Source organism: Elgaria multicarinata, chromosome 15 (assembly GCF_023053635.1).
Source record: "Elgaria multicarinata webbii isolate HBS135686 ecotype San Diego chromosome 15, rElgMul1.1.pri, whole genome shotgun sequence".
In the NCBI taxonomy this organism is placed as follows: Eukaryota; Metazoa; Chordata; class Lepidosauria; order Squamata; family Anguidae; genus Elgaria; species Elgaria multicarinata.
Genome location: NC_086185.1, coordinates 7,704,672 through 7,732,090, shown reverse-complemented (window position 1 = coordinate 7,732,090; position 27,419 = coordinate 7,704,672). Strand labels below are relative to the sequence as shown.

The window sequence follows — 27,419 nt, the reverse complement described above, 5'->3', positions numbered from 1 at the left end:
CCTCCCAGGTCCATATTCTCTACCCGGTCAGGCTCTTCACCTGAAGAAGCATCCTAGCCTATGCCAGGGTCATGCATTATTTATTTATTTATTTATTTATTTATTTATTTATTTATTTATTTAGCACCATCAATGTACATGGTGCTGTACAGGGTAAAACAGTAAATAGCGAGACCCTGCCGCATAGGCTTACATTCTAATAAAATCATAATAAAACAATAAGGAGGGGAAGAGAATGCAAACAGGCACAGGGTAGGGTAAACATGATTAAAGATAGTCTAAGAACTTTCAAAGATTCTTTGTAGCATTCATGGCGAAGGTTGGGCCAACCTTTGAAGTCTCAGGGGGCAGCTCACTCTTTAGACAATAATTTGAGGACAGAAGTGTGTTTTGCCACATAAAACAGGCCCTTGGGAGTGTCTGGCCTTTATAATAACGACAGGACCAGTATTTTATTTATTTATTTATTTATTTATTTATTTATTTATTTATTGCATTTATATCCCGCCTTTTTTTCCTCCAAGGAACTCAAGGTGGCAAATACAATCCTCCTCCTCTCCATTTTATCCTCACAACAACAGCCCTGTGAGGTAGGCTGGGCTGAGAGTCTGTGACTGGCCCAAAGTCACCCAGTGAGTTTCCATGGCTGAGTGGGGACTGGAACCTGGATCTCCCAAGTCCCAGTCCAACACTTTAGCCACTACACCACACGGGCTTCCCAGCTATGGGGTGCTTATGCTTGAATGTGCCCGAGGCATCAGAGGTGATCAACGACATTTTGCTCCATGAGGCGAAGGACAAGATGGTGCCCCTTCCTTTTCATGTACACAAATGCCAACTGGAATGGTAGTTGAATCTTTCTTCAGCACTGGTAATTGGACCGCATCCTCCACACACCAGAAGACAGTAGAGGCTGATGGCTCTGATGACATGGGGTGAGGCGAACCCACTCTGGGTTTGAATCAGAACCAGCTATCCAAGGTGTTTCAGCCCTTTGCTTAGCTCCCGTAGCCTTCTGACTGAAACCCAGAGCAGATTCACTACTCCACCGATATTGGATCCACCAGCCTCCACTGTCGGAAGATATTATAGTAGTTTAGTGGACCCAGGACAGGCCACGTGGTGGCCAGCTGTTTACTCCGACACTTTGCTGCTGCCTCCCAGGATCTGCTGCCTGAGACAACTTCACTCTGCCTAATAGTAAGGGCCAGCCTTGTGCAGCATCACATTCGTAAAGGAGAGATGTAACATTAACATTTGGAGTATCTCTTAACTCTTGTAACTACTGAAAACCCACCCACCCACCCAAGCACATTTTTTACTTCATGTTGAACAAAATGTTTGAATGTAGCCGGAGTCCGGAAAAGGTTGCTTCATGAACCAGGCCCCTTCCTTGCTTTGACACACTCTAAAACAACCTAGCTTCCTCCAGATGTGTTGGACTACAAGTACCCTCATCCCCAGCCATGCATGCACCAGCTGGAGAAGAATGGGAGGTGTAAGCCAACACATCTGGAGGCCACCACACTGGGGTGGGGTGGAAAACTGCTCTAAAAATGTCCAGAACAGGATGCCCTGAACAAGGGCTGGGTGAAAACAAACCCTGCAAAATAGAAGTACTGAAATGCACAATTGTTTTCGGCCTGCAGCATTACAAAACCATTCATGGTGTCGTCACTGCCACTATTGAAAGATGCACTTCAGAGGGACACAGTCTGCGGAGTGCTACCCTTCAAAGCTGGGAATGTTGGCACAGATGTCTCAAGTGGCATCACATTGTGGACACGTGCAAGTTCACACAAGAAACCCTTTGTGCAGATGAGCGGTAGATATCAGGGATGGGCCCTGTGTGACTCCGATTCCCACCCTTAGGTGCTCTTAAATTGCACAATAGGAAAATGCACTTTCAAATGGTCAGCCAAAGGTTTGAGAGGTCAGATGGGGGCAACTGTGTCCACCCCGATACACATCCTTCTCATGTTATCAAGACCAGGTTCAAGCAACTGCATCTCCAGGTGAAACTTGGAAAGACATTGGGCCCATTCAGAAGACACCTTAAACCATGGCTTAAATCATGCTGGTTTAGCCAGAAAGCCAGGCCATGTTTAGAAGACACCCTAACATGGCTTTCGCCACAGTGAATAAGGCGTTTTGCTTTATCATAGAATCATAGAATAGCAGAGTTGGAAGGGGCCTACAAGGCCATTGAGTCCAACCCCCTGCTCAATGCAGGAATCCACCCTAAAGCATCCCTGACAGAGGGCTGTCCAGCTGCCTCTTGAATGCCTCTAGTGTGGGAGAGCCCACAACTTCCCTAGGTAACTGATTCCATTGTCGTACTGCTCTAACAGTCAGGAAGTTTTTCCTGATGTCCAGCTGGAATCTGGCTTCCTGTAACTTGAGCCCGTTATTCCGTGTCCTGCACTCTGGGAGGATCGAGAAGAGATCCTGGCCCTCCTCTGTGTGACAACCTTTTAAGTCTTTGAAGAGTGCTATCATGTCTCCCCTCAATCTTCTTTTCTCCAGGCTAAACATGCCCAGTTCTTTCAGTCTCTGTGGTTAAATTCATGGTTTAAGGTGTCTTCTGAACACAGCCAGGCTTTCTGGCTTAACCACTGTGGTTAAAGCCATGGTTTAAGGGGTCTTCTGAATGGGGCCACTCCGATTCCTAGAGGATAAGACTACCAATGACTCCTCCTCCTCCTCATGGCTATAGGCTACCTCCAGTATCAGAGGCAGTATGCCCATGTCCATCAGTTGCTGGGGAACATGGGTGAGAGGGTGCTGTTGCACTCATGTCCTGATTGTGGGTTTCACGTGGGCAGCTATAGTTGGCCACTGTATGAACAGAATGCAGAACTAGATGGACCCTTGGTCTGATCCAGCAGGGCTCTTCTGATGTTCTAAACCTAAATAGCCACTGTTAATCATGCACATCAGCCACCCCGAACGTGATGCCCTCTAGTTATGTTGGACCACAATTCCAACCATCCCTAGCTAGCCTAGCCAGGCTGACTAGGGGATGATGTAAGTTGTGGTCCAAACCAGCTGGAGGGAATACCTGGTGTAGAAGCAGGAAACAAACAAAACCCGAAAGAAACTAGTCCCCAAAAGTGTTGGCCACCAATTTTGATGGCTTTAAAAGGGGGTTGGACAAATTCATGGAGGAGAAGGCTATCCATGGCTACTAGTCCTGATGGCCATGTGCTTACGTACACCAGTTGCTGGGGAACAGCGGTGGGAGAGCTCTGTTGCACTCATGTCCTGCTTGTGAGTTTCCCCATGGGCAGCTGGTTGGCCACTGTATGCATAGAATGATGGAATACATGAATCCTTGGCTCTTTTTATGTTCTTTTGAAAACCTGGTTAATGAGGAGGGTTTGGGGAGGCTGCTGCAGGATATGGCTGTAGTTCTTTCTTGCTGTTTTGTTTTGCTGTTCACGCTGCTACAAACCTGACCTTTCAGAGGGAGTGCAATCCCATCCAGAATAGGCAATGAGCGTACCTTCCGGACTAGGGAACCCCTCCCCCACAGGGTTTCCCTCTTGCCATGATTCCTCTTCAGTTTATTGGCCCTCATCCAGCCCATTACTGAATCTAGGCACTGGTCCAGGACTTCGACAGCCTCACCTGATTGGGATGTCACAGGGAGATAGAGCTGCGTGTCCTCAGCATACTGATGGCATTTGGCCATTGGAATCATGTTTGTCACTGATTTTACTTGGTTTTGCTGGTTTGATAAGATGCTGGGACATATGAATTATGCTTTTAATGCATTGCTTTGATTTCTTGCTTTATTAGCCCGTTTTTGCTAAACAAACTTCTTTTTGCCTTCGCCGATTGGTGAATATTGAAAAATAACCTTTGCCTAATGGCAAACACCCCCTCCATCAGCCAAATAGCCACCAATTGCTTCTTCAGCAAGGACACCAGCAATGGAAGATCAGCCTGGCCCTGGGAAATTGATCTTCTCTTCCTTTTTCCTCCATTCCCATTTGCTTGGATGTCTTCTCATTTTAATTCGTAAGCCCGAAGGCAAGGGTTGATGTGAGCAGCTTTGGGCGGTAATACCTGTTTGAAAAGCAGGATAAAAATACTGTAAGTAAATAAATATACAACTATCCAGCCATTACCTGGTTTGCCATCCTGTGTTGTGATGTGTGAAAAGGAGAAATGAGACAAAACAGATGAGATGGAAACAAAATCTGGCAGTCTCGTAAAGACCTGAGCTACCAACCCCAGCTAAACTGGAGGCTTCTTTTGTATTCTTGGTGAAGTTTTCTATTTGTCTGAAAAACTGATACGTGAATTCTTTTCTTTCCTCGCCTAAATGGATTTGGCCATTTATGTCCTCTGCTGTTTAGAAAATGAATGTTCCGCCCACGCATTTAAAAGTACATGCTTTTTTAATTTTTATTTTGGCAAGGTACTTTATAGGCTATAAACAAAAGCACAACCATTTGTCGTGATCTGTCAAATCATCTAACCTATAATTATCTGGAGAATCCTTTTAAATAATTTATCATTCAACTTTGATTGCTTTACGATGCGATTTTTTTCTTTTACATTATCCAAGGTAAGCCAGGCTAATATTATCCTGATATTCCAGATAACCACTTCAAGTTCATTCATCACTGTACAGCATAACCCTGCACGTATCTACTCAGAAGTAAGTCTCACTGAGTTCAATGGGTCCTAATCCTAGTGAAGATAGGATAGCAGCCTAATTTGTTTTTTTTTGGAAGCATGAATATTGTTGTTGACCCAGATGGGTAAAACTGCATGTGTTTAGAATTTCTGTGTCACTATCAATTATATTAAAAGGATTGTGTGTTGGGCAATGCTAGCTGGGAGTCATAGAAGTAGCATTAAGAATATTTGTAGGATGCATGCACTCAAATGCTGGAAGGAGTGAGCATACATGGCCTCTGAAGGGGGAAATGTGCTTCCTTGTGGGGGGGGAACACTTATTATGGTGAAACAGTATGCAAGAGAAAGGTTTGTGATGTGTCCCATTCTGATGTCAGGTGGTCAAGGCTAGGCTAGGGGCAGCATTCTGGAGTAAACTAGGAGTCAGGTGCAAAGAATATAAGCAGGATCAGAGGGCAAATTAGCAAAGAGCAGAAGCATAAGATCCATCAGAGCTCAAGTAGACCTTGTTCCTCAAGCAAGACTCATCTGCATCAGGAAGCTTTTTATACTCCTTCCTGCTCAGAAGGATCCAATGGCAGCTCGGTGGGTGGAGTCAATCCAGGTGTGGAAGGTTCTTTGATGAGGAACTGCAGTTCCATGCTTCACCACATGGGGCAAACGGCCAGCAGTTCCTCAAACTGGCCACATCCAATCGGGTGTCCATGAAACTAGTACATCAAAGATATACTTGTTTGGGGGCACAGAATCACTTACATGTCATGGATTCTGTTTAGAGAAAAGAGCCCTAGGTAATAATCCCCCCCAACACACGCATACACACAATTAATAGAATTAGCATGTGTCCTACTTGACAGAGAACAGTCCTCTATTTGAAGACCTATCAGAAGACAGTCCTCTATTTTAGCCTTCTCCAACCTCGTGCCCTCCAGATGTGTTGGTCTGCAATTCCCATGACTCCCAGTCAAACTTCCAGGTTGGGGAAGTGTGCTCTTTTTGAAGGCATCTTCTATACCTGAGATGGGCAACTAGTAGCCTTCCAGGTGTTTTGTCTCCCATCAGTCCTAGCCACGGCCACCGTAGCCAATTATGAAGAAGAATGGGAGCTGTAGACCAAAACTTCTGGAAGGCCACAAACTGCCCACCCCTGCTCTCTACGAAGGGCTGTCCGTTCCAAGTTCAGCTTAAAGAGGAAGAACCCTAAAAACAGGCCTTAAAGTTGATCATCCACAGTGGGTTCCTGGACAGCAGACTAAGCAAACACCCACAGATCACCTGGTCATGTTGTCCCCCACTATGGTGAGAGCTGCACTGAATTTCTATTTTCATCCTAGTCATGCCTCCTAAATGTGTGTCTATACCTATAAATTAACATACACAAATGTTATGCAACATTGATGTCCTCACTTTTGGTGATTGATGTGTCTCCTTTTTGAGGGCCCCAGCTCATACGGCACAACAACCCACCCTGCGAAATAAGCCACGTAGGGTGGATTGTGGGCGGAATGACCCACTGTGAGCTGGACAGGTGATTGGGCTCCCTGGGGTTGTTCCCCCTGCCCTCCTTCCTGTTTGATCCTCCAACTGGCTCTGCACAGTGTCTCGGAGCACTTGGCAGGAGAACCCATCTTGTTGGCTGCCAAGTCCCTGACCATCCCTGTTCCTTGCTAAGTGGGTAACCTTGGGCCCTTTCCTCCACCTGTCAAGTGCTCAACCTTAGAACATACATAAGAATATAAGTACCATGCAGGATCAGACCAAGGGTCCACAGGGCTGGGCAGAGGGGGAGCCAGTTGGCATGGGCCTACAATTTTGAAGGGGCCTACTCAATGGCGCAAGAGCGTTTGAATGGATTAGAAGCTTTGAACATTGACAGGGCAAAGTTGCTTGATTTTTCTGTTGTTGTTGAATTTACACAAAGAAAAGCACTCAAAGCATTTCTGAATGTGAAGAAGTGATGTCTTGCATAAGTCTTGAATAAAAGTACTTGCCGTTACCTTTTTAATAAATCGTTCTAGTTCATATGTATTTAGAACTGATTAAAAATACTTAATGAGCAGTTTGAAATGGGGCCTACATTTCCCATCTGGCCTGGGCCTACTACCAGCTTTGTCCAGTCCTGAGGGTCCATAATGGTTTCTAAATCTCACATGGAATTCATGGGGTTCCAAAGCAGTCGCCCATCCAGGCACTGACCAGGCCCAGACCTGCTTAGCTTCAGCAGTCTTGCTTCCTTATATCTCCTATGATCATGCCTGGTCAATATATTGCAGAATCTACTCCAATGAGAATCGCAGTGTTGAAAAGGCCTTACCTAGGTAGCCTGTTTCCATAGCAACGGATGTGCCGACTTTAGAGAACACCTCTGGACTTATTTTAAAACCTGCTGGAATCAACAGAAAGCGTTAAGATGTGTGCGCTTACTTGCTTGTAATAGCTCCTGACACGGCTATAGCTTCAAAAAGGCGATAGGGTGAAGGGAGGTGATCTCATAGCAAATAAAAAGGGAAAGCGAAGAGCAAAAGTGAATCATATGCAGGAATCTATTGGCTTTGGATGTCTTCTCTGCTGCTGACACAAGATAAGGATGTTTACTCAGGTTCATAGGAAGGTAATAAGTTACTTGATGAGAAAAGCTTTGCAGATATCAGGTTCTGTTTCCCAATCATCCCGCCATCAAGTTGGTCATCATTGGCCATGCTGGTTGGGGATGGTGGGGTAGTTGTCCAACATATCTCGATGGTTGAAATAACAGCTCAACCTTTATTGCAACATTGGATAGACTCACCATCTACCCCGTTTTATTCATAGCATTAACATTATCTGATATTGCAAACATCTCTTAATGATAATACGATCTTGCTTATCACCCCAAATAGTTTCCCTGCGAAGAGCTTCATGAACATCCGAATTACCATTATGTTCGGTTTCCCGTTATTTCGATGTCACGCTCTTCTCCAAGACCTTTTCCTAGGATTTATATGAGCAAAAAGGACATCAATGGCTTGTTCTTTTAACAACAACATTTTAAGTATTTAAATTGCCGCTGTGTTTATTTTCTGCTGCTGTTTTTGTGTTCCGTGTTTTGTGTTCACGTAAGTTTTTAATTTTTTTAAAATTCGTGTTGAAAATCGTTTTGAGCTCTTTGTAGAAATGAGGGGACATAAACGTTCAAAAATAAATGGATGAATAAATACATAAATAAATACTTGGCCATATAATTGAATTAGATTTAGTCAACGGTGCTCAGTGAAATTGCCCAGTGGGCCAGTCAAACTCACCTCTGGAACTCTTAACGTGGTCGGGATCCTTTGCTCAGCGATACCAATCCATTGATGCAGCTAGCTCCTGGGCTTCTGGGACAGGGGAAAGGGGCCACTTTAGACAGCCATGTGTATTACTTCAGTTGTGAAGCACACAACTAATATTTTTCTCCCATTCCCTACGGCCCTTCCATGGTTTAGAACTCTTTCTGCATTCTTTATATGTTAGAACAACAACAAAACCGTTTGCCAGCCTTGATTTAAAATCATCATCATCATCTGAGCATGTGCAGTTTTGCATTTCAAACTCACTTAGATCGTAGCACCATCATGACTACAGGAAAAAAAGAAGTTTGCCTCTGGTGCCTTCATCACCGTCTGCTGTCTGGATGGTCAACTGGGAGAGTTCTGGACTATGGAGCCCTTTGACTGCCAAGGTCCATCCCTAGCTGCACTGCTGTACCAATCTAACATGCCGCAGTAGTCTCGGATGGAGATTTACTCAGAAGTGTTCGGTGGAGCTTACTCCTGAACAACTACTACACGTAGGATTGAATTCTTGCCTCTGCCTACTTGTTCCCTGGTTCTTTGCCCATCAAGCAAGCTTGTGGTAGCAGTGAGGAGCAAGAACAGTTGGTGACAATGGTGGTGAGAAGGGAAGGGCGTCTTGCCCTAGGGCCTACAAAAATAGGATGCTGGCACAGGATGTAACAAGTCAATGTGTTTCATCATCTTCACCCAAGGGTCAGCAACTTGTGGCACTCTAGATGTTTTTGCCTACAACTCTCATCAGCTCTAGCCAAAATAGCCAGGGGTAAGGCCCGATGGGAATTGTAGGCCAAAACATCTAGAGAACAAGTTGTCCACCCTGTAACTCCCTAGTCCTGCCTTCCTCAACCTGGGGTGCTCCAGATGTGTTTGACTACAACTCCCAGAATGCCCCAACCAGGCTGGGGCATTCTGGAAGATGCACTCCAACACATCTGGAGCGCCCCAGGTTGAGGAAGGCTGCCCTAGTCCATGGGTTGTGCTTCCAGATGAGTTTTTTGTTGTGCAATCACAATGTTTTGAGTTGCTTAATTTATGGGAGCCCAATTGATTTGGTTCCCATCAAATCCCGGGTTTGAGGGTGCTGCCAATGATTTAAATCACAAATGGATCCGTTTAACAGTTTATTGAATACACAAAACGTAATATATGGAGGCAGAAAGAATATTTATTTTATTTATTTATTGCATTTCTATACCACCCAATAGCCGGAGCCCTCTGGGCGGTTCACAAAAATTAAAACCATTCAAAGTATAAAACAACAATATAAAACCATAATATAAAATACAATATAAAATAAACAAAGAAAACTCATGTCTCTTCAGGTTACAAAGTAGTTGTCCACCTGGTTGTATGTCTGGGTCCCCAAGACATACAGAACGCCTCTCCTCGGGGCCGAAGTAGGTTCTTCACGCCAGCTACACACTTCCTCTTGAAGCGAGTCCAACTAAGGCCATAGCTAGACCTAAGGTTTATCCCAGGATTGTCCTGGGGTCAAACCTGTTCATCTAAGTGCCACACAGGGCATCCAGTGCTCAGGCAGGGATGAACCCGGGATGATCCTGGGATAAACTTTAGGTCTAGCTACGGCCTAAGTCTCTTTGTTTGCAAGTTTATATAGATCTTTAAAACATGGTGTCCTGGGAACTTAATTAGTTGCCCTGAGAGACCCAAACTTTCCCAAGTGAAAAGAAAGAGTCCCAGGCTAAGAGACGGAGTAATGCACAATACATTTATCACTAAGAGTAGAGGCAAGAAAGATATGGAGCTACATCTTCCTGGCACTAATTGGTGAAGTAATGTGAAAGATCAGAAAACAGTTGTTACTGAAGAGGCCTACTTCAGCTTCCTGAAGCTTTCTAAAAGCTTCCCACTACATTTGGCTATACTGGCTTCTATCCATGCATAATATGATCGTAAATGTATACATACTGGGCAGATTGGTATATATCTGTATACTGGACAGACTTGTGAGAACTCACTAAGCCTTGTCAATTTTTCCACTACATACCCTGCCTTCAACACAGAATTTTATGGGGGGTCCAAGACATTGGTGAATTCCATTTGAAATCGTCCAGTTACTTCCATCTTTTTTTCTAACCAGAAAAGTATCTGTTAAGGAGAGAAAGATGGAAAAGGTGCACAATGCCTTTTGACCAGGTTTTATCCAACTGGAAGCACGCCCTTATCTGGACAGAGATAGCCTAGCTACAGTTATCCATGCTCTGATAACCTCTTGTTTGGATTACTGCAATGCGTTATACGTGGGGCTGCCTTTGAAAACGGTCCGGAAACTTCAGCTGGTGCAAAACAGGGCAGCCCGTTTACTAACAGGGACTGGCCGGCGAAATCACGTTACGCCACTCTTTTTACAACTTCATTGGCTGCCAGTCCAGGTCCAGGCCCGATTCAAAGTGCTGATATTGACATTCAAAGCCCTAAACGGTTTGGGGCCAGGTTATTTGAAGGAATGCCTCCTCCATATGTACCTGCCCGGACCTTAAGATCATCCACAGGGGTCCTTTTCCATGAGCCCCTGCCAAAGGAAATGAGGCAGGTGGCTACTAGGAGGGCTTTCTCCGCTGTGGCACCCCGGTTGTGGAACAAGCTCCCCAGAGAGGTCCGCCTGGCGCCTACACTGTACTCTTTTCGTCGCTAGCTGAAGACCATTTTATTTTCTCAGTATTTTAACACTTAATGTTAACTTAAATTTAACTTTTACAGTTCTAACTCTGTATTTTAATCTTATATCAATTTTGCTGCATGGTTTTATCCTGGTTGTGCTTTTGATACTGTATTTTGTATTTGTGTTTTTAACCTGTTGGTTATTTTATTATGGTTTTAACGTTTGTGAACCGCCCAGAGAGCTTTGGCTATTGGGCGGTATAAATATGTAATAAATAAATAAATACAGGGAGAGGAGTGCAGCAGCCTGTCCCTTACAGCTCAACAGTTAGATATGCTATGACACTTCAGGGGTTGGGTAATGCAATTTCAGACTCCAAGCCCAGACACACCCTCCATAAAGTACATGTTCAAACTTAAGCATGCAATTTAATTTTGCAACTGGAAGGTTCATGGAGAAAAGTCATATAGTCATTATTTATTTATTTATTTATTTATTACATTTTTATACCGCCCAATAGCCGAAGCTCTCTGGGCAGTTCACAAAAATTAAAACCATAATAAAACAATCAACAGGTTAAAAGCACAAATACAAAATACAGTAGAAAAAGCACAACCAGGATAAAACCACGGTTTAATTGGAAAAAGTTTCTAATTTCAAAGATAGGATATTCTGGACGTTACTCCTCCAACTGAGACAGCTGTCCTCGTATATTTCAATTGACATTAATTATGATGCTTACAGTTATTAATCATTACATTTGTACCCTGACCTTTTTCCATGGAGTTCAGGGCTGCATACATCGGATTTCCCCATTATCTATCCTACATACTTGTAGCAAACCAATTCTCTGCATTTGGATTCTTACCAATGTAGAAGGGGGAGGTATCAGCAGCCTTGGGGAACCCTAGGTAGGAGCCATAGGTTAGAACCCTTCTCCCTGACCTGTTAGCTTTCTGCATGCAAGGATTCTGATATCCGGAGGGGGGGAACTAGGTAGGAGCCATAGGCCAGAACCCTTCTCCCTGACCTGCTAGCTTCCTGCATGCAAAGATTCTGACATCAGGAGCAGGGAAGAACTAGGTAAGAGCCATAGGCCAGAACCCTTCTCCCTGACCTGCTAGCTTCCTGCATGCAAAGATTCTGACATCAGGGTCAGGGAAGAACTAGGTAAGAGCCATAGGCCAGAACCCTTCTCCCTGACCTGCTAGCTTCCTGCATGCAAAGATTCTGACATCAGGAGCAGGGAAGAACTAGGTAAGAGCCATAGGCCAGAACCCTTCTCCCTGACCTGCTAGCTTCCTGCATGCAAGGATTCTGATATCCGGAGGGGGGGAACTAGGTAGGAGCCATAGGCAGGAACCCTTCTCCCTGACCTGCTAGCTTCCTGCATGCAAGGATTCTGATATCCGGAGGGGGGGAACTAGGTAAGAGCCATAGGCCAGAACCCTTCTCCCTGACCTGCTAGCTTCCTGCATGCAAAGATTCTGACATCAGGGTCAGGGCAGAACTAGGTAAGAGCCATAGGCCAGAACCCTTCTCCCTGACCTGCTAGCTTCCTGCATGCAAATATTCTGACATCAGGGTCAGGGAAGAACTAGGCAAGCGCCTTAGAGTGCAAAGCTTTGGAAACCGGCGTGCCCGCCGCTCATCCTTGCGCGCAGAAAGCTAGCGGGAAGACGCGCGGGGCGTGGAGGAGCCCCGGGCCGCGCGCAGCCAAAACGCGGCCTCTCCCCGCCTGCGCCTCGGCCTGGCAGGGGGAAGCCTGGAAATGCGCGTCGGAGGGTGCGCGTGTGCGTGTGGAAGCGGAGAGCCGGGCAGAGGCGAGGCCCCCTCGCCCCTCCGGAGCCGCCTTCCGAGAGGCGGAGCGGGCAGCCCCGCGCAGCCAATCCCCGGCGCGCCATCCGCGCTTCGGCCTGAATCCAGCCCGGCGGGGCGGCGGCGGCGGCGGCGTTGGCGATGCTGCTGGGCTGGCGGCGGCGTGGCGGCCGCGAAGGAGCGGGCGGCGGCGGCGGCCACTGTTGCGTCCCCGGCTGCACCCGAGGAGGGAGCGAGCGAGTCGCCGCCTCCGCCTCCGCCTCCGCCTCCTCCCCCCCCCCGGGCCGGAGCGTGGCCGCGGGGCTTCCTCATGCGCCGCCTGCCAAGGCCTCGGCCGCTTCCCTGCGCCTTCCCGCCTCGCCATGAGGTAACAGAAGGGGAAAGAAAGGGCGCCTGAGGAGAAGGACGACGACGACGACGAGGGGAGGAAGCTGAGGGCGGGAAAGGAGGAGGAAGGCGCGGGTCCCTCTCTGAGGGGGGAGGCGGCGGAGGCTTCTGCTCTGACTGACTTCGGACGACACGCTAATCAACTGGGGGGGGGTAATAGGAGCAGAATGGGGAACAACCGCGTCGTCGGGACTCAGCCTGACTCGCGGGCCCTGCCCTGAGGGGGCCTCGAGGCGGGGGGAGGCGAAGCGTGGTGGCCGCCTCCGCCCCCGCCCGTGAAGGGGAAATAAATGGAACAGATCGGCCTCGTTTCTCTTCTCTCTCCTTCCCCCCCTCCTTCCCCGCTTCCCTCGTCTTTTGGGGCGGGGGCTCTTGAGGGCGGTCCTACTCCACAGGGTTGTTGTGGAGGAGTTCCAGCTACCACCAGGGCAGCGGCGGCAGCGTCTTGGCGGGTGTGAAAGCGGCCCAATTTTTTTAAATTTGGCCATTTCTGTGAGATCCTCCATGACTGCATGTCTTTTTAATAGCTAAGATGAACGCTTCAGGCCTTTTCTACTAACTTATTGGCTGCAATAAAATTTGTTGTTGTTGTAGTAAAAAAACGAAACACGCAAGTGTATTTGGTGGTTTTTAAGTTTAATGAACTACTCAAGAGAGCTTCAGACAGCAACCCTTCTAAGTCTAAACATGCTGGGAATAAATATCATAGAATCATTATTATTATTATTATTTATTTATATAGCACCATCAATGTACATGGTGCTGTACAGATTACACAGTAAATAGCAAGACCCTGCCGCATAGGCTTACAATCTAATAAAGTTGTAGTAAACAATAAGGAGGGAAAGAATGCAAACAGGCACAGGGAAGTGTAAACAGGCACTGGGTAGGGTGAAGCTAAACAGTATAGAGTCAGAATAGACCTATAAGGCCATCGAGTCCAACCCCCTGCTCAATGCAGAAATCCATTAATTAATATTAATATTTATTAATATTAATTAATGATTAATTAATAATTAATGAGCAGATTACATGTGTCCTTAAAGGTTCTGTGTGTGTGTGATTATTATTTTGTATATTTATATATGCATATCCACCCAAGAGTACTGTCAGGTAGCTGGGTTTTTTTTTAGAACCTCAAACATCCCCCCCCAACCTGGTGCCCCTGCAGACGTGTCGGACTACAACTCCCAGCATTGCTGATTGGGGGAGTTATGGGAGTTTATTTATTTAAACATTTATATCTTGCCCTATATCACAAGGATCTCAAGGCAGTGTACAGATAGAGTTGTAGTCCAGTACATCTGAAGGGGCACTGGGTTGGGGAAAGGGTGTGTTAGACACATTGTAACTACCCACATCCAATCTGTACACGCAGAGACATTCACACACATGTACTTGGTGCTGGTTTGGAGGTTAGTCTGATCTCTTCCGGCAGACCTACCCAGCTGAATGTTAAGATGCCTTTTTAATGGTGTGCTGCTTTTAATGATGCATTGGTTTGAATTAGTTTTATGTATTTTATGGTGTTTTTATTTGTGTTGTACCCCACCTTGATCCAGAGGGAGAGGCGGGTAACAAATAAATAAATATATTTTTTGTTTTTGTGAAACGCCCAGAGAGTTCCGGCTATTGGGCGGTATAGAAATGTAATTAATAAATAATAAATGTTATTATTATTATTATTGTAAAGGAAGTACAGCTGATGGAGCTTATTGCTCAAGCCTTCTTCACATCCATTCTTACCCTGTTTTTCTGATGCAATACCAAGCTGTGTCATTTCTCTCTCCAGGTTTCCTTGGATTCCCATCTGAGAACACGTGAAATGAGAATTGAGGGTCAGGTGTCCCGTTTCCCTCTCTGAAGAGGGGAGGAGTAAACCTGCTGAAAAGGATTCCCTTGCATTTCATGTTTCGTCACCCAGACAGCAGAGTAGCTTTGATTTCTTCCAGCTCCCACGTGCACCAGAACACAGAGGAGCAGCACTTGGCCATGGAGCGCTACAGCTTCTCCAATCTTTTGGACTGGATATATGGTGGCGTGGACCCCGGCTTCGAAGGCAACGGAGGTCCTGAGTGCGCGGCCTTCCTGCCGTGGCAGCAGCGCCTGTTGGAGAGCGTGGTTTTCTTATGTGTGGGAATTCTGGAGATTGTGGTGTCTCTGCAGAAGATCAGGCGATCCCACTTCAGAGAGACAGGAGAACTGCTCGCTCAATCGCGGCTCAAGGAGGAAAGCTTAGGGAAAAACCTGTTGCTGGTATTCTTCTGCCTCACTTTTGGATTGGAAGTAGGATTCAAATTTGCTTCCAGGACGGTCATCTACTTGCTGAACCCGTGCCATGTGGTCACCATCATGCAGGTAAGGAATACTGTCGCAAATAATTACCACCTAGGATTGGATCCCTTTGTCCATCTGCAGTGGACATAAAATATCTCTAGGTCTGCCAACTATGTTCTCCGGGGCTTAAGAGCGGCTGGTGTAATGGGCATTCATGCCAGAATAGGAGCTTGTCTTATTTTGGGAAAGGACTCCTTTCAACTATCCTGCTTTTAAAAACAATTTATTTATTTATCCATCCATTTAAAAGACATTTGTACTTCCCTTCAGCAAAACATCCATCTTGTTATTTAAAAAATGCAAAATAAAGTATAATAACGGCATGCATTAAAAAGGCATTGAAGAATTAAAAAGAAACGTTTTCTTGTTTTCAAAAAGATCACAAGTCTAGAGTCAGAGGACCTCCCAGCGCTTGGTTCTAAACAGGCAGAAGGTTTAGCTTTTTCATGAAGAACCTCAGGACTGGTTCACCCCCAGTTAAATTGGTATGAGCATTTCTGGATTACACCATGTGGTTAAGTTGTTATATTACTGTTATTAAAAAAAATACAGTTCATTTGCAGCTGTTGATAAGTAAACAAGGTTGAGTTGTACTTATGGTGAAGTAATTGCACATCCACTTCATAAACCTATGCATAAATTCATCCCTTATTTCTAAATTTGATGTTTTGGCTTTCATACGTTAAAAAGAGCATGTTAATAGTTAAAGCCAGTAAGAATTTTCGTTTGTGTACAGACTAAACAATTTGAGAAGAAAGAAAACAGCAGGTTTAGTTCTTCCTGTTTTTTAAAATGCAGTTTCCAAGTAGCAATATTATTTTAAGCAAGGGAGTATGTTATTCCAATACTTTTGTATTCTATCGGTAGACCTTCGGTTTCTGATTTCCAGCTAGGAATACAGTCCACAGTGGAGGTAAAATACTTTCGATTAGGGCCAACCAAAGTTCACAATGTGGTGATTCAGCTTTTTGAAGTACCATAGAAACTGTTTCTCAGGCTGGATGTTTAAAAGCAAACAGAATGAGGGGAAAGACGTGTATGAGAAGCTGTAATGCTAAACTGTTTGCATTTGGTTTTAGTCTTACATTGGTGACAGGGCAGCTGACTGAGGTTAGAACTGTGCCTTCATGCAAAAGATATTTGGTTACATAGAAATGTTACCTTTTGGAAATATAAGAACAAGCAGGACGTGTTGCACCATCCCTGGCCGATGGCTGGTTGGCCACTGTGTGAACAGAGTGCTGGACTAGATGGATCCTTGGTCTGATCCAGCATCAGGGCACTTATGTTCTTATAAGAAGTGCCCTGCTGGATCAGGCTGAGGGTCCATCTAGTCCAGCACTCTGTTCACACACTGGCCAACTAGCCAGGAACCAACAAAGCAGGACACGATGCAACAGCACCCTCCCACCCATGTTCCCCGGCAATTTGTGCATACAGGCTTACTGCCTTGGATATTGGAGGTAGCACATAGCCATCAGGAGTTATGAGTCTATAAGACACTAAAGCTGCAATCCTATATCCACTTACCTGAGAGTCAGCCCCATTGAGAAATTGTTGCTGAGAAATTGCTGAGAAATTACAAATTTAAAGATTTGGCTACATGTCTTACAAATGCTACTAAATGTGGGCTGGTCAGCTAGTAACATGGATTCCTCTTCCTCACAAATCATAGTGTGGTCCTATGCATGTCTACTCCGAGGTAAGCCCTGCTAGACTCAGAACTGTCGTTGTTTAAAATGGATACTGTTTTACACTTTTTAAATATATTTTTGATGGTTTTAAATTTGTATAGTTTTTAATGTTCACTGTTTTAACTTTTGTAAACTGCCCAGAGAGCTCCGGCTATGGGGCAGTATATAAATTTAATAAATAAATAGGACATACTCCCATATAGGAGTGTGTTGGACTACAGCTGTCTCTTCCTGGGCTTGAATCCCTAATATTTATGGCTTTGCACATGAGCTAGAAATCTAATCTTAGGCTGGTAATTCACCACATAATTTGACTAGTTTATTAAATTGAATTGTTTAGTTCTGTAACCCGAACTGAAACTGGATTTCAGTAGAAAGGGTTTGCATCACACACACACACACACACACACACACACACACGGTCTTTTATCCATTCAGCTATTGTTAAATTGGTACAGAAGATGCCACAAGCATGGCAGTTGATGGGATGATATTTTTTTAATGGAGTTACATTCTCTTAGATGACTTGCGAACCACAGCTAGAGATACTTACAGGCCATTCTTGTAATTTTAGTAAGAAGGGTAAGACACACGCTCACTTAACATATGACCCCACGGCTCAGCCCATACATCTTTCTCATACAGACCCTTGTTTAGGCGGTCTTTCAAACATCTCCTCAAAATGTTATCAACTTGCCTGCCCACATATGCCCGTGTTAGTCATTTGTGGCACATTTGGTGCAAGACAGAAGAATAAGGGTGCAATACTGTGAAGAAAAAAAACCTATAATTCTCAGTATTTCCTAGCCAGTATAGATGTATAGACAGTTATTTCTGTCTAAAGATGCATAGGATTGTGCCTGAAAACACATTTTTTTAATTTAATTTTAAAAGCATATATTCCCGCCATATTTTGTAAAGAACACACGACCAATAACCACTAAAAATGAAGAAGCTAAAAGCAGTAGAAAAATGCACTTCCACAAAAGTCAGCAGGAATGAATAAGAAAAGATAAACTTCCACCACAGCAATCCAAAACAAAAACAGGCCCAAACTAAAACCAGAAATAATTTCAGTTTAATCCAAAGGTTATCTGAGAGAACAAGGATATAGCCTGGTGCCTGAAATTTTGTAATAGTGTCTGAGCCTGGTGGGCTTCCCCAGAGAAGTGCATTTCACAAAGTTGGCACCACAGTTGAAAAGGTCCTGCTCCTAGTAAGCCTTAATGGAGCCTCATTTTGCATATTCACGTGGAGGAAGACCTCTCATGTTAAATGGAGTACATAGGGCAGCATATAGCGGACCCAAGGCTTTTAGGGTTTCAAAGAATCTTGTTTTATATAGTACCATTTGTATGCATGGGGCCGAACTGAGTACAAGAGGACAGGTCCCTGCCCTGAGGAGCTTGCGGTCTGGATCCAGTTTCCTCAACCAGGTGCCCTTGACAATATTGTAAACGGAACAGTGTAACGACTGGACTCTGGATTGAATACCGAGAACAAAGAGAGTGTAGTCTAAGGTAGAATCATAGAATGTCAAGGCTACATGCTTGCCAAACAGGGTGGATAGCAACATTGGTTAAAAGCACTAATTCTCAGCTAGAAACAAATCCCACGTAGATCAGATAGGAACCAAATGACCAACTCCTGCCAGCAACTTGGTGACCGTATTCTGTGCTATCTGAACTTTCCAAATGCATTTCGAAGGCAGCCCCACACAGAGAGCATTACAGTAGTTGAGCCCAGAGGTGATGAGAGCATGAATGGCTGTTGCAAGTTTTGTTTCCAGTTTACAAAAGCTTACCTGCCTCCTTTATTGGATGGCAGTGGTGTAGTGGAGCCAAGTTCAAAACGCTGGGATGTTTTGATTGGCAGGGACAGTGACATCATATGCCATCCCCTTCAGATTTCCTTGCTCCCTTTGAGTTTAACTGCAATCCTCACAGTAGCTGGGGGTGGGTGGGGGGGTGGGCGGGGGATGGATTATTCTACCAACAATATATTGTGAGCTATTCTTGTTGTAATGCAAAGTAGCTTGAATGGACAATTAAGACCCATTAGCTTTACCCCCCCCCCAAAAAAAAAGACCTGCAGAAAGAGATGAAAAGTGCTAGAACTGCTCTGTTTACTTTGAGATAAAATGCTTCAGCCTGGTGATGGGATATGAAACTCCTGGAAATTCGTGAACTGATGGTCTTATAAAAGAGCACAGCCTTTAAAAATTCAAGTTTAAAAACACAGGTGCTGTGAATGGGCCAGATGAATCCACCTGGGCAGGGAATTCAAAACCAAGACATCGCCACCAAAAGTCCTTCCTTGACCACGTTCCTCTCCTCTTTCTTCTTTCTACCCTGTGACACTCCTTCATCCTTGAATTCTATTGTTTTCATTCTTTTGCTTCCACTTAACTAGCTGCTCTTTTCTTTGTCACTGTTCCTTTGTTCCTTTGGTACCCTTGACCACCATAAACCCTTGATTACATCCTCCTTCCCCGGCTCCAGCATTCTCCTGTTCTGCACCTGTGTTTGGGATGCTTTATTCCTAAAGATGTCTTTTCATTTGTTTAGTTAGTGTAGATACCTACTTACAGACTTGCGACTTCACTGCGGTATGTTAAAACAGGTATGGCACATCTATTTTTTTCCTTCCATATTCATTTCCCTTGTTTGTCTAAAGCACCTAGTCACCGTAGGTGCTGTAGAAATAATAATATGTTCCAACAAATTCTATTCTACTACAGTGTTTAAAAATAAATTCTTATTACTTCCAGTCCACCAGTTTTCGAACATGATTGATGGGTGCTGCTTCATTACTTAGCTTTTTTTTTAACAAATTGATTATTCACAGGTACAATCTTGCATGTCTTGCATTAAATATCAGTCTAAATTAGGTTGAACACTAGCTTCCTCTGTTGTAGGTTCAAGAACAGCTGGTGTGCGAATACATAATGAGCAGGATTACTATTTTTATATAGAAGCATCTCCCACATGTTGTTCTAGTTTGGAAACATGTAAGCAAAGAATAATAGTTTGCATAAACAGAACTCTCAAGTATTGCAAGAATCCATAACCTTTGTTCAGGTATTGGAGAAGGCCTTTTCCATGAAATGCATTTCTCCCTTAGTCAAAAGCATGTGTTTTCAAAGTGTTTAATTATTTTTCAAACTTAGTAGTCCTGTTGTTTTTATATTTTTGATGGTTTAAAATTTTGTATACTTTTTAATGTTCACTGTTTTTAACTTTTGTAAACCGCCCAGAGAGCTTTGGCTATGGGGCGGTATATAAATTTAATAAGTAGATAAATAAGTTTACTTAAGGCTCAGTTGGATCGGTAAAATATTCTTTCCAGCATGAAGTATCTTCCTATTAACTTCTTGTCCTATATCTGCTGTTCTCCTAGATTGTTTCAGTAAATCAAAGTTGCTTTCAGAACTTTTTAACAGGAGTGGTGTGACTTTTGTGTCTCAACGCCACGTTTCTCCCAAAAAGTATTTTCTTCATCCTTTTCTTTTGGTGACTTTAATGGATTTTCTTCAGTTACTTCTCTCTTCTAAAAGTTGCTGAGGACTTCCCTTGCATTGATTGAGTTTGTGTTCATCCATTAGCTTTTAATTTACTTTAGTGGGAGTTGGATTACATCCATTATAGTGATCATATTTCTAGAACATTAGTGTGCTCTGAAAGAGTTCAGTTGGGTTAGGTGTCCTCTGAACAGGAGAGGAAAAGCAGACTCTACAAAGAGCATCACTAAAATACTTCCTGATTGCCTCGATAGCACTTGCAATTGGCCTTATAGATGTTTTTTGATTAAATATTCAACAGCGTGAATAGAATATTATCATTCTAGTTCTTATATTCCAGGGGTGGGGAACCTGTAAGCCCATCAGGTGTTGTGGGACTCCAGTTCCCATTGGTCTCATTCTGTATAGCCATTCGTTAGGAATGTTGGGAGTTGGTTGAACATTATCTGGAGGGCCATAATAGTCCTGAGCTTTGGTTTTATACATGCATTTTTAATAATATGCAGAAGATACTGGTTTTGTGAGTCAATGCTTCAGAGGACACTGAGAATAGATGGGTGGAAAGTGAGGCCACATTGATGTCAGCACTTGAAGAGGCCATATGAGGCCTGTTGGAACTATAGTTGCACCAAAAGAACAAGCAAACATCAGAAGTACTATTTAGGATGCTCTCTTGACAATAGGGTACAGGAAAATGGATTTGAGCCTTGAATTTGTTTAGAGCAAATAGCAGTCTTAATTTAAAGCTGATAATTATGGGTCCATTTAGGAAACAGAGAGTATAACTGCTGATATAACCACAATGTGTTTAGATTGTCACGTAGAAGCTGTTGTGTCGCTTTCTAAAGTTAATGCGCTGTGGTCGCTGTACCTGTTAATGTCTGCTGTGCCATGCTGCTTTGTTTCTTTGGTTGGGGAAACAGTAGTGAGGTTTCCTGCCCTGAAAAATGGCTGAAGACCTATTTGGCAAAACACCTCTAAGCCTTGGTGCACAAGCATGCTCCAGGGGAACAGCCATAGCTTTCTAGGTGGGCAAACAGAATGATGTTGTTGCCATAGCATCAGAGGCTTGTCACTGCTTTGATGAGAGTGGTGATGTGATTTGTGGTAGTGAGTTCTGATGAAAGGAGGGGATCTGTCTGCTGTTGATCATCCTCGAGGAGGCAGAGTTTCCTTCCCACCTTCCCTAGAAACCTAGCTCCTTGGTATGGTAGGTGAAGGCTGGGCAGGCAAAAGGTGTGGCACAGGCACCCTCAACTAGTTGTCTGTGTGCTATACAACTTGCACACTCTGTGAACTTTTTCACTTCAGAGAGCATTTCTAACTAGCGATGTCAGCAAAGTTCTCCCAAGCCAGGCTTGTAAAACTCTGTCGCCACCTAAAAGGTAAGCTTTACAAGCTCTTGAAATCCTGCCTGCCTTCTCCAGATCCCAGCGGCAGGGCACCAGCAGGAAGCCACAGTGGCCATTTGGGTTGGTAGTACGTTCACAGATCTCTTCCCGTCCCGCATCTTGCCACTGCCAACCTGTTGAGTAAAGAGAGGGAGAAGTGTGCTTCAGGGATAGCCTTGGATTAGCTTGAAAAATCATCTCAACATCTTTCCAAATTTTTTGGGGGGAAACTGGATCGTTCCTGAAGGAAGTGTGGGAGAGTTTGCCCAAGCATAATACAAGGGCTTGAGTGAACTTCACTGAAGCTGAGAAATGTCCTGCACAGCTGACTAAACGCACATTATTTTGTTTTGTCATTAGCAGACCACATGTGTTAAGGTGACTGTATTTCCTTGGGAATTACTAGAGTTCCTGCTGTCATAATTACACTGAGCTTAATTAAGCCAATCTGCTGTGGCCCTGGATCATGTTTACAGCTCTGACAGATAACATTTGTGGAGTATGACTGCTGTTAAAATTAACATGCCAAGTGATTTATGGGATCTAATGCTGAGACTGTAATCTGTTTTGTCAGTTAAGGGGACTGAGATACCTAATCCTCATGTCTGTTGGCATCTTGTTACAGATAACAAAACTAGATGTTATTCGAGAAGCGAAGGCCCGGGACAGATTCAGAGATGGAAAGATTCCCCTCCCCCCCTTATGAATCCTGATATTGTTCTGTGTTGTGCTTTATGTGACCACGCCTTTATTCTGACTCTATTTATGCTTGTGCAAGAGCTATATTAATAGTAGTATAAAGTGTTTGCTTTTAAAAGTAGCTCTTAGTAGACTGTTGTAATCAGTGCTCCAGACAGGCCATTTGTGTAAGAAATTAAGTTCCAACTGATGAAACTGATTTGCAGTGCAAATGAAACTTTGATACCAGGTGTATCATGGCAGGCACATGATAAACACAGTAAACCTAAGGAGAAAGATATTGAGGGAAATCAGAGCTGAATAGTTACTCTTGTTTGAATACCTGATAAGACGCTTTCTCTTGCTTTGAAACATGTGGTGAAAGCTGTTGGAGATGTTTAAAATGAATAAACTGGTGACTATTTTTTTTCTTTACTTTTAATATTCTAGATTTTTCTGCTGGCCTGTCCACCATGCCATTTTGCAATGATTCTCTTCAGGTAATAATGACTTCTACAAATGATGTAAATGAATAAATAAATAGTTCGCATTACTTGTGTTAACAAAAGCTTGCTGCTTGTCAATGCTCTTTAGTACATTTATTGCAGAATAATCATTAGCATGAGTTTGGAACTCTTCTAATCAGATTTTAGTGTTAAACCTGAGTCTCTATAGCGGGGTTTCTCTGAGATCTTCTCAGATACTAAATGAACATTGTTTCTTTTATTTGTGTTAACAAAAGAAGTTGTGCTTAAACTATATCTACCTATCTATCCATTTATCCATCCTGCCCTTTTGTTGCCCATGCACCACATGGAGCAGCTTACAATATTTGAAAATCACAATACAATATAAAACCATACATGAAGTAAAAACACACAAAAAACAATAAAATATAGAGGCAATAGATAAAAGAACCTTCAAACAATACAAAGCCTGCTGGATAGAAATGTCTTCAACTAGTGAAAGACATCCAGAGAGGGGGCAACCTGCACTTCCTAGATTAAGGTATTTCACAATATTGGTGCAGTCACTGAGAAGGCCTTGTCTCTTGTCACCATCAATTGTGCCTCCCTGTTTGGTGGGACACAGCAGATTCATGATGTTGATCACGGAGGGAAAATAAGCCACTGTAGCTTATTTTGTGAACCTCTCAGAGAGCTCCGGCTATTGGGCGGTATAGAAATGTAATAAATAAATAAAAACAGTGTGTGCTGTTCGCCTTATTAACATTACCCTTGCTAGGCAAGAGTTGTCGTAACGTCTGAACTCAGCAAGAATGGGTGGCCGGGGTGCTTTTCAAAACGTCTTGAAACCCATGCCTTTGTAAACCAGCCAGCCAGCCACCCTTGTCAGGTTTCAACATCATGACAGCCCATGGCCGGCAAGGGTAATAATGCTGAACAGAATGCAGTCAATCTACTTATATTATTATTATAATAATAATAATAATAATAATAATAATAATAATAATAATAATAATAATAATTTATTTATTTATTTATTTATTTCTTACCCACCTCTCCCTTTGGATCCAGGCAGGGAACAACATTAGTGCAGGAATCAACACATCTTTAAAATCCTTGATTTTACATTAATCTGGGTAGTATATAAACTCATAGCCACAACAATCTCCTATATTGGTATCCCAGTGAGACCATGTAAATTTATACTAAGAAGTATTCTTGTCCCCTGAATCTGCCGTGGGTATAATTTCTTGTAGTATATAATTCGGCTACTTCCTTGGCTACTTCCTTGAACTCTTGCCAACCAAGCCTAGAACATGTGATGCTCCCTCCAGTCATGTGAATGGATGAAGTTTTTGCTCTAGATTTTGTGCTTCAATAATTAGTCATTATTATGACATGTGCTATGATTGTCCAGTGATGTAAGGAGAAAATTGTGTGGCCTGACGACTTAAAAGTCCGTACATGCATGGGTGACTGGCAGCAGATGGTGAAGCAGAGTTCAAACATGGGAGTGAGTCAAACCTGCTGTGTGCCAATCAGATGCCTGTTTTACTAAGCAAACCTGGTTTGTGTGGTTTGTTTTCTTCATGTTTCGAAAGAAGATTTCAATACCTGAAGTCATAGGCGCAAATCTAGTTGTTGAGGATTTCCAGGAACTCCTTTTCTGGGAAGGATGAGAAAATTTACATTGATTTGCCTCTGCATAAATGTGTACGATGAACTTCAAAAAGTGACTTAAAAACAAACAAACCTGCATGTGGATGGACAGCACACTGGGTGCTGCCTTATGCAGTGTCAGATCATTGGTCCATTTAGCCCAGCATTGTTGACACTGGCTGGCAGTGGCTCTCTAGGGTGTCAGGTAGGAGCTTTTCCTGCCCTGGGACCATAGGTGAGCGAAGCAGATGCTCTCCTACTGAGCTTTGGACCTACATATCCATTCTGTTGTTTTGCCTGGTTACTTTGGGTGTTGTTATAAACCACTTTGAGCCCACTAGTGCAAGGTGGGGCAGAAATTCCCTCAATAAAATATCCATTTTCCCACAGAAGTCCAGGATTAAAACCAACAGCCCCATGGACATTACATATATGTGTATCTGTTTTAAAGATGGTATGCAAGCCAGCTATTCACTTTTAAATTCTCACTCTGGCTGCAATCCTATACATTTTTATTTGGGAGTAGGCCCTATTAAACTCAGTAGGGCTTAGTTCTGAGTTCATGCATATAATTACACTGTTAATTTGGCTTCACCAGCTCCATTGATGTGGGTTTTCCAGAAAATGTTGAATATGGAAAATAAAATCCAGATTAGAAATATTTCTAAAGTTTCTCCAATAACCAGAAGTAGTTCAAATAAAATAATCAATTAGGGGGGAAAACAATTTACATGTAATTCAGTTTAAATGTTACATTGAAAGTAATTGAAAACTTTACTTGATAAGTATTTTATTGGAATACTTGTGAATATTTAAAATGTAATAACTTGGCAAAATACACTTAAATTGTTTAACTTGTAAGTAAAAAAGTAGGCAATGAAAACTGCTAATGTAATTTTAGTGTACGCTGAAGAGTTGTGTATGATACATATATTTCCTAAGTTAATTACAGTTTTGAAACTGCCTAGCTTAACTAATTTTACATTCATTCAGCATGTAAGTTTTTTTTTTATTTTACAAACAATGCAGTTTTTTAGAAATAAAAAAAAATGTCTGCAGAAAAGTATAGTAATGGAAAATTTCCATTCTGGAAAATAATTGACCAGCTGAAACCATCTGAGCTTACCAAATGTATTTATTTTTTGCAGATGTTTCACAGTGAGTCAATTTGCACATACTATTAAGCCATATTTTGCTATTACAAGGAAGAGCTGCAGTGAGCCTCAGGGTTGCATGCTCTCCCCTGCCCACATTTTAGATTTATTACAGTTTAGCTTGCCATCTGACCCCTAAACTGTGGTTGATCTTAAATGATTAGTGTAAACAAGCCAGCTTCATAAATCATAGTTTGAAGACAACTTATTTCCACTAACTACAATTAAGAATAAAGATTCAAATGATACAAAAAACCCCCCATGATTATTCAAAATCAGAAATAAAAGCTTCCAAACTTCTCCTTATGGCTGTGCTGGAGAGAGAGGGCGAGAGCACCTAGGCTTATTCTCATCATGCTATGCTGTGGTTTATCTTTGTATCAGAACCAGCCCTGTGAAGTTCTGACCACATAAAATGGATGTTCCTGCATCGTAAAACTGACCCAGTACATTTCTCTTGTTAGGTTGCAGATGCATATGCTGAATGGGGCACTCTTGGCATTGCTGTTTCCTGTGGTTAACACTCGGCTGGTGAGTAAACCAAGTTTGCCTCTTCCTACTTGACTCTCACGTTCTTTCGATAGAGATGTTACCTCCACAGTGTTTATCTTTCCCTGGATAGGAGTGTATGTATGATATGATTAGGCTATACAAATTCAGAAACATGCATTGTTACAAAATGTAGCGATCTTTGACCACACAGTAAAATGTTATTTATGCTAATCTCTTCTTTACAAGTGAGGACTTTAATCATGTAACAATTCAAGCCCAATTTAACGATAATTAAGCATGGTTATATTATTTCACTACCTGAAGAGAGTAGTGTGGTGAGAGAACACCACACTATTTGACTAGAATCTTCTTTGGAAAGCATATGTTCTAAGACCTCCAATTCAAAACACATTACGTTGTCATGAACGGATCAAATTTTCAGGTAAATGTGAAAAAAGAAAATTGCAAGAATTGGATGTGTATAGATTAATTTAGTGCACAAATGCACACTTATGAATGCCAACATGGGTTGCTTATTGACTCAAGGTTAAGATGGAATTGTGTAACTGATCCAGGAGCAATTTATCATTAAGGGTGGGAGGCATCCTCCCCCCTGGCAGCCCCCACATTCTCTTGCATACCCCCAGAGAGCACCCCTTCCTCCCCAAGCAAGACAACTTCGTTGTATAGCTGAGACCTTCAGCTCTTAGCTGCTTAAATTGCTCATGGGACCAAGGCAGACATTATTTTAAGTCTGCATCTAGCTGCTACATCTTTTCCTCATTTTACTCCAGAGTAGTTCGGGACATCCAATCTGGATTGGAATCCTAGAGTGGTGGGTAGGGAGGCTTTTAAGATTTCCATTGGGACCTCTGTGCCTACCCTAGAATAAAAATGAAAAAAGATGCCACTGGATTTAAACATGGATTTAAAATAATCTCTGTTCTGGCTCTTAGTCTCAACTTACTCCACGTGTTCCTAGTTCTGGCCACAGTGTTTCCTCTTGTCTGTGGGGTGACTTTCTTTGTCTGCCGTGCCTCATATCTCTTGGCTCTCCTCACTGGGCACGCTCAGGATTTCTCCCAAACATTTAAGCTGGGCAGAGCACTCTGCCTGATTCCCTCAATTTTGTTCTGGTTGACTCCTTTGAGCCAATCAGGACACACGTGTTTCTTAGGGGTATGTGTATTTAAAGGGTATTCATGAATAATACTTGCAGCCAATCGTATTTTCTC

General features: G+C 43.2%; 1 protein-coding gene across 3 annotated transcripts in view; it reads left to right on the top strand.

The window, feature by feature from the left end:
• Positions 1–12,701: 12,701 nt before the first annotated feature.
• TMEM164 (transmembrane protein 164) overlaps positions 12,702–27,419 on the top strand; it is a 37,159-nt gene continuing 22,441 nt past the window's right edge. For all 3 annotated transcript variants that reach the window (XR_010026153.1, XM_063141598.1, XM_063141599.1), the window contains exons 1-4: positions 12,702–12,772; positions 14,585–15,150; positions 22,863–22,912; positions 26,157–26,223. Coding sequence is in view for 2 of the 3 variants with exons in the window: in XM_063141598.1 (XP_062997668.1) it covers positions 14,701–15,150; positions 22,863–22,912; positions 26,157–26,223 (567 nt within the window). In the remaining variant the exon portion in view is untranslated. The remainder of the gene's footprint in view (positions 12,773–14,584; positions 15,151–22,862; positions 22,913–26,156; positions 26,224–27,419) is intronic.